Raw genomic sequence first — 17,329 nt, forward strand, 5'->3', positions numbered from 1 at the left:
AGGCAAAGGAGATGACAGAAAAATGTGACTTGTTCTCTTAGCAAAAACATAACGAGGAAATGTAAGAAAGTTCAGCTTAAAACAAGTCACTTGTCCAAAAGGTATTCCTTAGAAACCAGTGATCCAGAGTTAACACCTCATTCAAAAACTTAAAAATATGAACTACTGTTGAGAAGAGAGGAATGGGAAGGTGTAACCTGAGTTTATTCAAATCAACAGTTTCTGCAAAGGTCTGTATTTTTCTAAAATATTTTTTATTTGTAAATGGACACAATACCTTTATTTTATTCATTTATATGTGGTTCTGAGGATTGAACCCAGTGCCTCATACATGTTGGGCAAGCGCTGTATCACTGATTTACAACCCCAGCCCCTCCAAAGCTCTTTAAAGACAACTCAAAGCATGAAGGTGTTGTTATATATTGATGCTACTAAGCATTGTGGCAGTATAAAGTTAGTTCTATGAAAAAGGGAAAGTATTGTGTCCCAGCAAAGAAAACTTTCTTTTCTTTTTTGATAAACCAATTGGCAACCAATCATTTCCTCATTTTAGTCTCTCTTTTAAAGAAAATTAAAATTCTATCACAGATACTATAGCATGAGTTGTGAATAGTAATAAAAGTTTCATTTGAAGAATTTAATTTCAGAAATAATAACTGTACTTATTTTCCATTCCAAAAGGCGTCTTATGTTCCCCCTCCCAGAGATAAGGAAGCCCATTTTAGCTTATCGCCTCCTAGAAGACTTTTTTCCCCATCAGAATCCAACAGGAGAAGGCAACTGCTAACTGTGCTCATAAAAAAAAAAACAAAAAAAAACAGAGCTAATAAGAAAACTCTGCATACAGACATGCAAGGCTTCTGGGAGTATATAGCATAATCCTGTGTTCTAGAATACAGCAAGAGTTCTCTAAATGTCTAATATTGTCTCATCATTAAAAGAGCAGTCACAAGAAAACAGGTATGCTCCCTTCATCTACAAAGGAATGATGAAACGTCACTCACATGGCTTCTTGGGACATTTCTGGCATTTGTTAAAGCCCCAGGAGGTACCCACGGTTCCACAGCAGTCCTCTTGCTTTGAAAGGCCAGGGAGAGCTTTGCCACACTGCAATGATGAGGTGTGAAATATGAAGGTTAATTGAGAGCAGGATGCTCAGCTCAGGAGCACTGCTGTGCTTCACAGTCACGTCATAAAACGGTTCCCTTGTTATCAACACAATTAGGGAGGAAAAGAACAACTATAAAACTAAAACAAAATACCAGGACCAGAACCAATGCAACCCAAAAGTGAATGAGCACATGTCCAAAAAGGAGCACCTTGGCATTTTTAAAGTTTTTTGAAAATCTCTCACTGCTCAGAGCACTTTATAAAACTTAAGTTTCCAGTGTCTTTTTTTTTCATAAAAATAAATTTATAATTGAAAAAAATCATTATAAACCTTTTTATTTGTTTGTTTATTTATTTATTTGTTCATTCAATGCTGGGGATTGAACCCAGGGCTGTGGATATGCTGCCAACTGCTCCACCACCCCAGCCATGTTTTCTTTTCTTTTTTTTTTTTTTTTTTTATACTGAGGATTGAACCCAGGAGTGCTTAACCACTTAGCCACATCCCCAGCCCTTTTTTAATTTAATTTTATTTTTTATTTTAAGACAGGGTCTTGTCAAGTCACTAAGTTGTTTAGAGTCTGACAACATTGCTGGCCTCCAACTTGTGATCCTTCTGCCTCAGCCTCCAGAATGACGGGAATTATTATAGGCATGTGCCACAGCACACCTGGCTCCTCAGTCCTTAATAGAAGCTTTCTAAATTTTAGTTGTTACTGGCTGTTTAAATCTCTCTTGTCAATTATCAGAGAACAGAGCTATGAGGTTGTAGTGTGTGTGTGTGTGTGTGTGTGTGTGTGTGTGTGTGTGTGTAACATTGGGGAATGCACTACAAGTCCCACCTGCAAGAGGTTTCTGGTCTTCCTGTAACTCTGAGGCCTAAGGAAGGATAAGACATGAGAGGACAGTACAAGAAACGATTGTTGGCTGAGCCAGATCAGCTCCGGCAGGGACAAAGCCTCCAGACAGCCAAGCAGTCTAACCCAGAGAGGTCAGCCAAGCTAGGAAGGTGCTGGCAGGTTCAAGCAAGATCAGCCTGAGGCAGAAAAGCCAGGCTTGGAGTTATAGGAACAACATTGTTGTTAAATACTAAGAACAGGTGAGACTCTTGGTCAACCACAGGAGGTCAGCTGGGGTTGAGTGGCAGGATCCTGAAGGTAGATGTACTACTAGGGTGAGGAAGGGCGGAAGAAAACAGACCCTGCTCTGCAAAGCAATCCAAAGGCCAGGTGGGCAGGGAGGACTACCTGAAATCTCCTCTCCTGCTGTGCAGACTAAGCCACCTGCCATCCTGCCTTGTGCATAAAACAGACAGCACCTGCCTCACTCTACCTCCCTCTACCTCAGCCCTACAAAATCCTCCCAACAATTTCCAAAGTCATTCTTTCAAAGACAAACCCGATCACATTACTCTACTGCTTAAAAATCTCCAGTGGCTCTTCATTGTCTGAAAACTGCACACTCCAGCATGACTTAGAAGGTCCTCCGTACTCCTACCTTGGGCAATCTCTGCTATCCCTCAGGCACGCCACAGGATCCTTCCCTGTCTGAACCAGCCATGTCTTTTTAAAAGCTTTTTACTTACCCTGGGATGCTCTCTCCTTTATTCTTCACCCAAACTGTATTCATCCCATGGGACCTGGCTCTGAAGAGACTCCCCTCAATTCAGTCCCAGTCATGCCCATTTCCTCTTGACTCTTTCTATATAGTTCCACTGCTCTGCTGTGCATTTTAGTTACAAGCATATGTATACTGCTAGCTTTACCTCCCAATATGCATCGCTAATACTCAGTAAACACTGAAGGAAGAAACAACCGAAAGAACTACTAAATTGGGTTAGTCCATTCAAGTAGGCAATAGCTATGTGACAAACCAACGGAAGTGAGCATACATGCCCCACGGTGATGGGAAGTCCAGGCAGGTGGGGACCCTAAGAAGGGCAGCAGGTAGACACGACTCAGCTGGCAATCCTCCTGGGGCAGCGTTTCCTTCCTGCCAGGCCCAGACAAGCAGCATTCTGACTGAGGCTGTAAATGGCTACATATCCAAATCATAGAATCAACCAGAGAAGGCCCAACTCAGTTAATGAAGTTTTAGCTAAATTATAGCTTTGATGTCCTTAGGTTTTTATTATTTTTAAGGATTGACAGCATGCTGTGTGCTCTCCAAAAGCAGTACAAAGCAGTTAAAAAGGTGACTCATGGGGGCTGGGGTTGTGGCTCAGTGGTAGAGCACTTGGCTCACATGTGTGAGGCACAGGGTTCGAACCTCAGTACTGCATATAAATAAATGAAGAAAATAAAGGCCCATCAACAACTAAAAAAATATTTAAAAATCAGAAGTGACTCATAGTCTGGGGCTGGGGCCCAGCATGTGCACAAAGCCCTTGGTTCAATCCCCCTCACCCCAACAAAGAGTGTAACTCAGGAGTTACAGAGGTCTGGAATGAACCCTTGTAGTAAGACTCCACACGTGCTTTATCTTAGATTAATTTCTTATCCATAACATAGAGTGAATTATAGTATTTTTCTTTTTTTTAAAGAGAGAGTGAGAGAGGAGAGAGAGAGAGAGAGAGAGAGAGAGAGAAAGAGAAAGAGAGAGAGAGAGAATTTTTAATATTTATTTTTTAGTTCTCTGCGGACACAACATCTTTGTTGGTATGTGGTGCTGAGGATCAAACCCGGGCCACACGCATGCCAGGCGAGCGCGCTACCGCTTGAGCCACATCCTCAGCCCCCTGTAGTATCAACATATACATTTCTTATAGGGTTATGAAAAGTTAAAAGGAAAATGTATGTTCAAGGCTGAGCATTATGCCGGACACAGGTAGGTACAAAGCTATCGTTGCCATTATCATTTATTATTGTTATAGATAAAAGTTCCCTGTTCCAGACGTCCTTGTGCGAGCCCTCCTGTCTGTCAGATACTCCAGGGAATAGGAGGCAAAGGTGGAGTGAACTGTGGGTGCCCTGTCCAACAGGCCAGTGTCTCAAGTACCCAGACTCCACAGGAAATGGCTCTATAAGACAAAATGAATTTTTCTGAAATATAAATTAGTGTAAAAGACCTTTTGAATTAGGTGAAAGTTTTGAGATGAACCTGGGAGGACATACAACTCTGGACAAGGCACTGATAAGAGCCTTATGGAAGTAAGCAAGGGCTAAGGATCATAAGTCACATGAAGCTGGGCTGTCACTCCTGCAGAGACATAGCATGTGCTCCTTAGGCAGATAAGGGATCTTGTCTGCACAACAACTCAGTTGGATAAACATTTACTGAGTGGCCACTGCCTGTTGTGAGCCAGACACCAACTACTGACTCAGGAAGTCTGACTGCAGACGGAGTCCTCAGCTAGGTATGGGCACTACCAGGTGTGCAGCAAAGCCCCTGGGGCTGGAGAAGTACCAAGGCCACAGATGAACAGTCTCAGAGATGACAGGAAGACTTGACAAAACAATGTGCTAAAAGGTAGGCAGGCAGGCAGAGAGACAGGGTGGGACACACACACACATACACAGAAGGAATACACAATCAACATGAGAACAAACGGATTCCAGGTAGTTCCCAGACTCCTTGAGCTTCATTACAAAAGGCTTAAACCTGAAGCATGAAGGACAGAGAGGAAGGGGGAACAATGATCCGGGTGTAAGACTGGGAACTAAATAAAAACAGAGATCTCCACTGTTACAAACTGGCTGCCAAAATGTGCTTAGTGTTTATTTCTATTTTGTAAATCAGGTTTACAAAAGACACCAGTCCACATCCTGTGCACATCATTCCTCGACCAGACTCCTTAGACTCTTCTCTTAATCAAGCAAAACACTCAACACTTGCTGATTTTATATGCTCAAAATGTTAGTAGCAGTTAAAATCCAATTTTCACCTTGGATTCCTAGAATGTTTTATTTGGTTGGATAAAAATAAATCATTTCTCTCCACTGGGCCTCCAATAAGGTACAAGGTTTTCATTACATGATTCAGGCTGCTTTATCCCGTGGCTTTGTTTTTGCGGGTCCACAGCCAAGAGCAGCACAAGCCATCCAAATCGATGAAATAAATGGCAGCGTAGGTGGTACCACAACACTGTGTGTTCGCCTCAAAACTGGGTCTGCACAGTATAAGAATGGGCTACAAGGGATGAAGTCATGATTACAAGACAGAAAGTTTTACATAAGTCCCTTTGCTTATTTAAATATGAAAAGGTGTCCCTGTACATTCAGAAGTGCCACCTGCCAAAGAGGGATCTCTTTAGCCCTACTCACATCTCTTACCTAAGAGGTCACAGAACACCACTAGGTCTCGTTTGGACCTAGAGGAAAAGAAGGTGGGACAGAAGATCACACCAGGAAGAATGACATGGGATGTTCTTCTCTAAGACTGGCAAATTCTACTTCTTGGTGAGACATAGTCATGTGGCTATAGACTCACTCTAATTACATTTATATGCTCAGGCTGGGATGATTTTTTACAAGTTAAAAACAAAAATGAAATTTCTCCCATGTGAGTCATCCATCACATTTTCAGAGAAAGTCTGTCTATCATTTCAGGATGTATCCTAGGTATAAACAATCCGGGAGAAATGTGTTAAATTTACAACCCAATACAAGGTTATGTCAAGTCAGAAACAGAAAAACTATCCTGTCCAACAACCAACATGTTCTAACTCCTTAAAAAGCTCACAGAACTTGGGCTTTGGTTAAGGGACACTATAACCCCCCTTTCCAGGTTCTAGCCAATGCATGACCCAGCTAGGGCAGGACAGGGAGAACAATGAAGGTTCTAGAAAGCAGGCCCTATGAGAATCAACTGAAAAAAGCAGAGCTAAGAAGACTATGTGGACATGGTGGCAGCATTGAAATCCATTCACAGGATGAAGCTTGCTGCATGATGAAGGAACTAGCAGGACAAAAGGTGACAAACCACAGGAGAGAAAACTCAACTCTTTATGTAGAAGATCTTGTCAACAGTTGATGTCCTCGATAATGGAAGCTGCTGACATCTTCACCAGGAGCTGAGCCTAATGGATCACCTCTTGGTGATGCCCAGGATATTAACAAATGACCTCCATGGTTTCTGCCAGATATAAAATCCTATGGTCAATATGTCCTGGTAGTCTACATTATTCCATTTAGGAAATCCATTGCTATACTCTGGAGCCAAATTCACACACCTGTGCTGTTTGTTCTCAGGTTTATAATGGGACTGGGTCTGACAGATGCACCTCCAACCACTTCCTTTTTGCCTTATCTCCTCCTCTCTCATTTCCACATCTCCAGAGGTGCTTGTCCCATCTAAGCCTCCATTTACTAGCTTTATGCAAACAAAACAGAAAGAAAAACTACCAGAACTACTGGCCCTGAAGCATCAGTGTTATGGCTATTACAGCTGGAAAACTTGAGTGTATGAAAATAATTCATTGACCCTTTCTATCTTCATAACTCTGTTAGCATTGTGCTTCAGAAGGTTAGGCTGTTCAAGAATCATTACAATTAGGGCTGGGGTTGTGGCTCAGTGGTAGAGTACCTGCCTTGCATGTGTGAGGCACTGGGTTCGATCCTCAGCACTGCATAAAAATAAATAAAGATATTGTGTCCATCTACAACTAAAAAATGTATTTTTTTTAAAAAAAGAATCATTACAATTATTCCACAGATATCCATGTTATCACCTTTGTAACACAAAATAATCATCAAGCAATGCTGTAAAAACCTAATTTTGAAAACTTTTAATTTAGTTGTCAAACATTTTCAAATTACTGTGAAAAGACTTTTTAAGACCTCGGCCTGATTAAAAATATGTATCTTCACACTTTAGTCTCAATTTTGAGGGTAACACGGTAGCACTTTCCTAATTCTCAGAGCTAAGCTGTGGTGACAGCTGTTTTTAGACTTCCTTATGAATTTGCAAGGGGAATGGCAGTTCAAAACTTATCACTTAGTAGTCAGTGCTCACAATTGTTGTCAATTAAAAACTCACCACTGGAGTTGCTTCAGACATGAACAGTAACTTGGAAATGCTGTGATAGATACAGAAGTGTGGTTTTGTCCGGCTTAATTTTCAAGCCTTAAATTGCTGGTACCTACAACACCATCATTCCAGCAGTGTTTGCCGTCCTGTACAGAGTCCTGGAGGAGGATGATCCAGCAGTATAAGAAAGGAAGAGTGCTGGACTAAAGTCACAAGATCTGGATTGAAATCCCAGCTCTCTCACTGCCAGTGAGATTTCCAGCAGATCATCCTGCCTCCCTGGGCCAATAATGAGGCGGTGGGAAAAGAACCTTGACCTCAAAAGGTGTGAGAATGAGGGATACAGGTACAAGCAGGGATGGGACTAGAAAAAGGCAATCAATCTTTCGGAATGCATCCGAGACACTGAGTTGGTAAGCAGAGTGTGGTCTCGATTGATTCCAGGCTCCATTCGCCCTCCCCTGCAAAACCTGCCATCAGTGTTAACATGCTGTTCATACGATAGAGTCTCAGGAGGCATTTGCTAAAGGTGTTCAGAAAAGTAACAACAAAAAAAAGTAACCACTTCATGAAGACTTAGTCCTTTCAAAATGACTTTAAAAATGACAATAATGAAATACTTTTTATAAATCACCTTTGTCATTCATCTGTGTGTGTGTATGTATTATATATAATTTTATTTTCTTATCAGGAGCCATTATATAACAAAGTATAAAATACTTTAAGCTTGAATAAAGAACATTCTCTCAAATCAGAATAAGGAACTGAGCCAAAGGAGCAAATAAACATAACTACAAGTGTTAAAGTAATTCAGCTTTTTAAAACCATTCTTAGAATTGGCACTGAAGAAAATCACAAAATAAAATAGAAGTCTGATTCATTGTCTCTTGCAAGGTAAGCAGGACTGTGTTTAGGCAAGAGTTGGAACAAAGAGTGACTCAAGGGTGCTACTGAGGAGATTCCAGAGAGATGGAGCAGCTCTAGCTAAACACCCCACCATACCAACTGAGGGGAGGACTGTGGGGGGGGGGGTTGGAGACAGAGAAAGGCAAGAGGCAAGATGAACGTGAAGGAATAAAGAAAGTGCGTGTCAGAAGTCAGAGAATGAGGTAGAGCTAAACCATGGAGAGTTGTCCATATTTGGGATGTGATTGCTAGTTGGGCACTAAAATCATCCACAAGACAGGGGATAGGAAGCTTCATAGTTTCTTTTCCCAACTAAAGTTTTAGATTGCTTCTAACTAAATAACATTTTTTTTTAAAGAGAGAGTGAGAGAGGAGAGAGAGTGAGACAGAGAGAGAGAGAATTTTTTTTAAATATTTATTTTTTTTTAGGTCTCGGTGGACACAACATCTTTGTTGGTATGTGGTGCTGAGGATCGATCCCGGGCCACACGCATGCCAGGCGAGCGCGCTACGGCTTGAGCCACATCCCCAGCCCAATAACTGTTATTTTTTAAAAGTAAAAATATCAATGAATAAGAGGAGAAAAAGATTGTTTTTATATAGCTATACTTTCTATGTTGGATACTTCCCTTTATACATAAAAAAGAATCAATCAGGATAGAGTATATCATTCATAGGGAAAAATTATATTTAAGATAAATATGACCAGAAATAATCAGAGGGCAAGAAAAAAAATAAATTTGGGTTAAAGACCCATTACATTAACTATACTTCTCCTCAAACAGATAGCAGAAGGGAGCTTTTTAAACTTGGCACATATGAACTCTCTCCCCAACAAATCCACCCAGCTGCAGTAAAGAGGCTTCAAGAGAATTCCCAGACATCCACCTGTCTGCCAACACTGGTGCATTATGAAGGAGAAATTGAACTTTCTACGCAATTTCAATCTGTGTGGGCCCAGTGGAAAGTAATGTAAAACTGACCCATAATTGAGTCACTAGCAAATAGTTTTTGCAAAGAGATAAACATGGCTCACAAATCCTCATTTTACCAATTACCACCTACAGGACTATGGGTAAACCTCTCAACCTCTACTTCCTTCTCTTGAGAGCACTGAGACATATATGTGAGACAGACTCTCCTGGAGAAAGCCATAAGGCCCACACCACCGGGCTCCCAATCAATATTATACTTCTTTTTCAGGATTCTTCTCTATCATTCTGGATTTACTTAAAAGGAAAAAGCAATCCAATAGTTATTGAAGGTATAACATCACAGATTCAACTTAACAGGGAAGAAATGTATAACATAAATATTTAAATTGGATATAGAAACAGAAGAGAAAGAAGATATTCTTGAGACCTTGAGATGTTCTCAAAAGTGCTCTGTCTAGTAAAATAACAAATGCTCAGTGAATAAATGATGTGGAAAGTTAATAATTATATAGACCTCATTTTAATAATGCTCAAGAAATACCTGATATCTCTGAATCATGATTCTACCTGTTAAAACCAGTATTCAAGCAGCAGATGAACTCACTTTGGGAACATCAAGGTCCTCCTTATTATAGTGCCATGTTTTAGTGCCAGAAACTTCCCCTCCCCTCAATAGTCCATGACCTGATCAAAAAGCCCCGCTGACCATGTGACTGTCTAGCCAAGACAGGTCCCAGAGAATATATGTGTCCTTATAGGATTAGATAGTTGTGGTTTCTTGGGAGTCTTCTATCCTGAGCAGAGATGGCCTAAAACACAGGGTAGAATAAAAAAAAAAAAAAAAAAAACCACTTGACCAGGATCCAGAAAGCCTCAGTTTTGGTCCCTACCAGTCCCAAACTCAATAGAGAACATTAAGCAAAGTAACTTAGCTCTCTAGAAATTAGTCTCCTCATCAAGAAGGTTGTTAAGACAGACTAATAGTTAGTATTCATTTATGTTCCCAAATTCTATGATTTTTTGAAGGCTCCAGGGCTGAGGGCAGCCAGGGAGCAGTGGTGGACATGTTTCCTATGTCAGAGCAACCCTATAAAGCAGCATCCCTTAAACATTTCCTGCCTTCAGGTTGCTACACCAGATACCATGATGCCACATGTTGCTTAGCTTGATCCTTTTATTCTGATCTGGACTAACATGATGAGTGATAATCTTAATGGGTTCTATTGACCCTACTTGATGCCAGCCCTTTCCTGTTAACCTGTACACATGAAAAGGCCAATCTTGAGATGTCATCATTACTCTAGATACATGTATGACTGCACATATGGTGCGATGCTACATCGTGTACAACCAGAGAAATGAAAACTTGTGCTGCAATTGTGTACAATGAATCAAAATGCATTCTGCTATCATATATACCTAATTAAAAGAATTTTTTTTTTGGAAAAGGCAGATCTACCTATCTGAAAATTAGTATAGATCTTCAATGGGTCTTTTTGAGATTATAATGAATAATTAAAATTATGTTATTATCAATAGGCATGTTCTCAGGAATTATACACGATGGTCAGCGAGATGAAGGTTTTGTAGGTTATAATGCATGCATGAAAAGTCCCATGATGGCCCATCAATGAGCACTGTACAGGCATGTCCGATAAATTATCCACCCATGCAAGTGCTGCCCTCACCTCCTTTCATATTCAGAAGCTCATTGCTTCCACAACTCATCAAAAAACCTTGGGGTATTCTGGCAAACAAAAGCTACACTCTTGAATATTTTGATTCTACTTGAGGAATGTGAGTCCCATTATTGGAAATCTTAGACTTCTTTTCATAAGAACCAGAATGAGGTCCTTGAGGGGGAAAGCACTGACTATACATAAGGGGACTGGGCTAATCTAAACTTCTATCACAGCTTTTCTTTACTCCTATTTTCAATCTCTTCACTAGAAAAAGTCTCCATTTTGACACCTTTCTGAACAAAATGGCATTCTTCTAGCCCCTTGGAGCAACTATGGCTTCAAATTAAACTGGAAAGCCTCCTAAGAACTCTTCAGCGTCCCTAAGAATATGCTTATTTCTATGTGCCAACAAGAAAGAGTTCCAAATCTCTGAATCCTATCACTAATACAACTAGAGCAACATAGTCAACTTGTTCTGCAGGTCCACTGTCATAAAGGAGAATTCTGTATGATGGAGCACTGGCAGAAGAACAGGCATTGTCTCATAAAAAGAAGAGGAAAACGCTTAAATACTTCCAGATTTTCTAAAAGAACTTGTAAAAAAAAATTTGCTTTGGCTTGAGCAGAACATTCTTTATAAGCAAAAAAAAAAAAAAAAAATTTAAAGTCCACCCAGCTTTCTTTTATTAGAGTAATTAAAACAATGTTAGGCATTTGGGGTATCTGATACAACCATAATCCTCTATATTTCTGGGTATTGATTTTATAAAGTATCTACTGTGACTAGGGCATTAACTGCTGGAAATGTATCCACATTGATTTCTGACAGGGTATTTGTTTAAAGCCTACTGAAGCCAAACCATGGGCTTCAAGGAATTCCAGGCAACTATTTCAGTTTATGAAACGGTATTTTGTAAGTTACTCTAAGGCAAAAATGGTTTTTAAAGTTAACATACAGAGGGGAAAAAATTCTTAAATGTGGAACTTTATGATTGCGCTTGACATCTTTTCTAAAGAAAAACATCAAATTTCGGCTGCCGGTTTTCTCCACCTCTGCAGTCATTTAAACACTTCAACGGTCAGGTCAGCCTGAGTATGTGATATGTGTGATTTTGCTGTTCCTAAGCTGCAAGAAGAATAATTAAGTATTGTCATGATTCAATGCTGACAATCAAAATTCCCATTAGCCTTGAGGGTGAGTAGATCAAACCTTTTTGAGTTCCATGGCCAAGGACATGTCTAAAAAGACTCATGTTGAGAGAGGAAATAAAGATGGGCAGATAGGCATGTATTATTACTATAGCAACCAGATCACCTCCAAAATGATGAGTACAGACACTGTTTCCCCCAGGGCTTATTTCTATGACTGCATTGAAAGAAATTTTCTATTAAGCTTCCTTGCTTGCCAGGTTCCTTTTGGACTGTATAGAAATAATGAAAGGAATTTTAAAATATTTAGGTCCCTTTTTGACTATACAGAGATAATGAAAGGAATTTTAAAATATTTTAGGACTCATAGCACTATATGTGAAATTATAACACGTGTCTCTTATTTAGTTAAGCTTTCAGTTCTTCTGTTTCAATTACACAGAACTCAAAACGACTAATTACGTGTGGTTTGGTTGCAAGTCGTGTAGAAAAACTGAAAGCCACAAATAAAAGTAACAGGTTCATTTATACCCCTGGGAGCTGGGAACCATGTCTGTCTTGTCCACTGCCCTGACACTGTGGTAAGAACAATCGTGCTCACCGAAGAGCCACTTGTATCCCTGTGTTTCCCCGAGCCTTAATTGTCTTAGCTTGGCTGCTAAACAAAAAACTTTAAATGAGGTGTTGCAACAACAGACATTTATTTCCTCACAGTTATGGAAGCTGAAAGCCCAAGACCAAGGTATAAATATGGCCAATTCTTGGCTGGTAGGCAGTAGCTATCTGGCTGTGTGCTTTCAGGACCTCACCTTCCTGTGAATGTGCAGGAAGAGAAACAAAGAGGGCAAACACTCTGGTGTCCTTTCCTCTAAAAACACTAATCCTATCATGTCACCCTTATGACTTCATTTAATAATCTCCTTTTAGTCTCATTTCCCAGTTACACTGGAGGATAAGACTTCAAAATATTGATTTTAGGGACATAGTTCAGTCCACAGCACTAGCAGACAGGGCCATGTGACCTGTTCTGAACAAAAGACTGAGAAAAGGAATGAGTGTCCCTGGAAACATCTCTCTTCCCTTGATGTAAAATTGAGAGATCAAGTATTCTGAATATCACAGAAGTAACATGATAAAACTATCATTAGCCCAAGTCTCTGAACAGGACCCTCTGCCTATCAGCTGTCTAATGCATACAAAATGTAAACTTTTGTTATGTTTACTTATTTTAGCAGCACAGCCTAGCCTAACCTGACGAATAAGAATATATTTAAAAATGATTCATCTCTGCCCTATACTAAGCTCAATTCATAAGTCACACTGCCCATTTGAAAAGCACAACTTGTGGGGAAGAGCAAAGAGATACAAAAACAACAACTTTAAAATAATTGAATTGAAAATAGTCTGATTAGACTCTAATGCAATAAGAATTCAGGGAAAAGAGCACAGTGTGAATTGAAGAAGTACCAGAAAGCTTTCTGGAGCAACTGACATTTGAGAGGAGTCTCTGAAATCAGTCTAGCTTTCAGGAACTGAAATACGTATTCACTATATTTTATGTTTTTATAGATTGTTATAGAAACACTCCCTGTTATAAGTATCGGTGTCATCTAAGTAAGACTCTAGAAAAGAGGAAAGATGACAAAATCGTCACAATTAGAGTAATGCAGGGCTCAAGAATGCTTGGTAATCTTCTATGCTAATCCACTTATTTGAAAAATGAAGAAACTGGGAGCAAGAGATGTGGTAGTGAGTTTGCTCAACTGGAATGAGAGCTATGATGTGGCATATCTATACAAACCAGTCCCAAACTCTGTGAGCTTTGAGTTTCATATAAGTAGATGGGAGACAAGAATACCTACTTTTCCTGCCCCTCATATTGTTTGAAGGTCAAATATGGTCATATATGCAAAATATGGTCTACCATCTATCAATTTTACAAAAATACACTGTTTTACTAAAAGGCTTGCCCCCAAAGCCACAGAATGCTAAGACGGTATTCTTAAATTCACTAAAGCCTGCCCATTCTAAAGCAGTCCTCTGAGAAGCGGTCATCTTGGAGGAATTGCTGTCTTTGTTCAAAATATTTAGAATTCCTCTGTTCAAAGTTTAAACTTCTTTTCAGAATTGAAAATGTGTTTTAATTATCCTCAGTGGTGGCAGATCCTTGCTCACTAGAGTTGACTTGATCACTGGAAGCCTTCCGATTCATTAAAACTAAAGCAAATGAGTGAGCAGAAGACCAGCAAAGACTAATTTTCTTGGCTCTGGAAACATATCCTTTAAACCAGCCATGTCGAAACTGACTTCACTTAACCTTGATTAACCATCACCAGATTAAATGCAGAGTGTCAGGAAGTGACCTCATTGAAACAGAATATTCAATTTTATATATAAATTATTTCATACATACAAGGAAAGAATCAGAACTGAGGGAGGGGGAATGTAAGGATAGGAAAGGAAAGATAGTACTATCATTTGTTGAGCATTCTGTTGGGCAAGGTGAGGGGCAGAGAAGAGGGTACAGTTTTGACATCTCAGCATAGGGCAATACCACTTCTCACTACAACTGTATGGGGCAAATCCAGGAGGATTGGTTTGTTAGTAATCCAGATGATTCCACTTCACTTTAGCAAATGTCAATTCCAAGGGATTGCATACAGCCAAGAAACAACATCAGATCTTGGAAATACCAGCTGTGAATCTTTAAACCTTTGTTTTGTACAAATATACAGAGCCTAAATTGACCTTCGATTCAAGCCATGGTCTCTGAAAATTATATCCAACATGCTCAGAACTGTTATCTTCAAATATAATGACCATAAAATCTTGCCACTTTCATGCCCCCTGAGCTGGTCCATAATTATCTTTAGTGTCTACTCCTGTGTAAAAACAGAAGTCTAATAATTAATAGTCATAACATTTTAGTGTGTCCTAGAGGTATAAAATATGGAAGTTTGATATTCTATGTCATGATAAAGGCAGGGTCAGGAAAACCAATGAAAAAGCTCAAGCTTGCTCCTCTATTGAACCGGCCAAGGAGAGCAAACACTGGAAGCTAACAGACACTTGAGTTCCCAGAAGACATGTGCCTGGGTGAAGACTGGATGCTAGGCTATGGGAAGGGAAATGCCTGGGTCCCACCCATTCTCTGAAGTATTCTACTCCAGTTCCTAGAATCTATAATTTGATTATCCTAATGTCTCAGCCCCACATTCCTAATCCAAGTACAACTTCTCCCCTTCCCTGGCAGAGGCCCAGTGACATGCAGACATGTCCCCTTTCACAGGCAGCATTTTTCCTCTTTGGATCTTTTCCCTGTCTTTACTGATCCTTCTTGACTCCAGGCAAGAGGGCCCTTGCACGAAGTCATTCTGGCAGAGGTTGCTGGAACACGACCAGCAAACACTTAAGAGCCCCAGCACCTATTCCTGAGATGTGCACACCCCCTCCAGTGATACCCTCCTCTGTTGACACAGGTAAGGTTTGGCAAGGATGGCGACTAGGAACAGCCATGTTAGAGCCACTGGAGACAACCAGACTCACTAACACTCAATTAAATGTTTCATAGATTATGTCAAAGGAGTGCTTGAGAGGGACACTGAAGAAAAACCCAGATGGCATAGGAAGTGCCTGGTGTTAATGACTTATTCCACCTGAATGAGGCCAAGTCTCAGTAAATGCAATCAGCACACCCGGACAGAGCTCTCTGCTTCTGGGGAAGGCAGATGTCTGAAGGGACCCTTATCATTGCCCAGAGGCACCTCCGAAAGATGAAGCTACTGCTCTGGCCCTAGTTCATCTCACCTGGGAGGGCCCTGGTGCTAAGGGCACGTAGCCTCAGGAAACAGGAAGAGGGACAGGCCCACAAATTCACCTCTACCATCTGCCACCCCGGCCTGACTGACTCGGTTCTCCTTTCCACATAAGGGATACTGCGTAAGTGAGAGGCCAAGAATCCTTAGTACTATGTTTTATTAGCATTCTTCTTCAGACTTCTCATCTACTTATGTATTATGGACTCGGTTTAGGGAAATAATCAGTGTGGAAAGTGTTGGGATAATTCCAGTTTTTCTGTCAGGATAAAACTAGTTTTTTCATTACAATTTTAGATCTCACCCCAGTAATCTCATATCAACATGATGAAAGAGTTTGTGGAAGGAAATTCAAGAGCAGGCTTCTAAGCACAGCTCAATGTCCCAACTCCTTAAACAAGCAATAAATTCATTTCCTGTCACTGAGAAAAGATTTGGAAAGTCTGCAGAGTGTCTTACCCGCATCTATATTCATCCATCCATCCATCTATCGACCCATCCATCCATCCATCCATCTTCCCATTCATCCATCTCTCTTCTTCCTGTCTCCTGGAACTAATAGGCATCACATCGATTTTCCCACTTTCTCTCTGGCTTCCGTGCAATGGAAACCAAGAAATATTTGGTCTTGATTCTAAGTCTTGTGACAGAGGTACTGAGACTTTTTAAAAAGTACTTTTAGTCATATAATTAGGGTACTTTCCACTCATGCTTTCCTGTTAATCTCTCAATGATGCCTATTTCTTTAAGCAAAAGCTAAAGTGCACCTATTTGTCTCTTCAGAATGGGGATAGGGGTGGAGGTATCTGTTCCAGTGCCAAAGCCTTCAAGCTTGAGGATGTTATTGAATATATCTGTCAAAAGAGACCTCTTTCTTTCTTTTTTTTTTTTTGTCTCCAATGCTTTATTCTGTTTCCACTTTTTTCCTGCCCAAAGAGAACCACTGGAACGACTTCTGGCATATCTAAGATACTTTCAAATAGTTCTTGTGTCACTTTAACCAAACCTTGTCCCCGTGTCTTATTATTTATATGATGAATAATTAAAGGAAAGAAATGATTTGAGGATTTCACATCAAGTACTATTCCTTTCTTTTCTTCCTAATCTAAACAAAGTTTATTTTCTTCTCTAAAATAGATATCAGAGACCTAAATCTTAAGAGTTTATTTCTTATGGTTTTTTTTGTGTAAACTTTATGAGAGTTTTTCATAGTTACAAACTATGAAAGTGGGTTTTTGTGTGTTATTTGATCATCTTTATCTGTGCTACAGTGCTGTTCAAAATCCATATTCTCTTCTGCTTACATTGATTCCTGATATTTCTGTGCTTCCTAGTTAACTCTGGTGTTTATATGTAAAAGTGTCTATTCTCTCAGCATTTGCAATAGGAAGGTGTTGGAGCACTTGAACCTTTTTTGTCTCCTGTGTATTGCCTGTGTCTAATTATAGGGCATGTCTCCATATTCAACAGAACCCATGTTTGTGCAACCAGGCAATGGCAGACCCACATGGAAACTGGACCCTGAACTCTATATTGTGACTCTAAATACTTTACATGCAAGGCCTTTTCATACCAACTGGCCACTGTAATATGTTTGTTTCCAGCAATGAGGCCATTTTTTAAAACATAAAACATGTTTTAAAAAAACAAAAATTCAGATTCTCAAGTAAGTTTCAAACTTAGGTCACTGTTAAGAAAACCAATGTAAAACAATGAACACCCTATATGGTGGAAAAGATGTAATATTTAATGTTCCTATGATGCT

At 40.0% G+C, this 17,329-nt stretch overlaps 1 protein-coding gene across 7 annotated transcripts in view; it reads right to left on the reverse strand.

Moving 5' to 3' along the window:
- Window positions 1-17,329, reverse strand: part of Ltbp1 (latent transforming growth factor beta binding protein 1) — a 386,831-nt gene that overhangs the window by 154,662 nt on the left and 214,840 nt on the right. For all 7 annotated transcript variants that reach the window (XM_078029401.1, XM_078029398.1, XM_078029399.1 and 4 more), the window contains one exon: window positions 1,005-1,107. In XM_078029401.1, the coding sequence (XP_077885527.1) occupies window positions 1,005-1,107 (103 nt within the window). The remainder of the gene's footprint in view (window positions 1-1,004; window positions 1,108-17,329) is intronic.

The sequence above is a fragment of the Ictidomys tridecemlineatus genome, chromosome 12 (assembly GCF_052094955.1).
Source record: "Ictidomys tridecemlineatus isolate mIctTri1 chromosome 12, mIctTri1.hap1, whole genome shotgun sequence".
NCBI lineage: Eukaryota > Metazoa > Chordata > Mammalia > Rodentia > Sciuridae > Ictidomys > Ictidomys tridecemlineatus.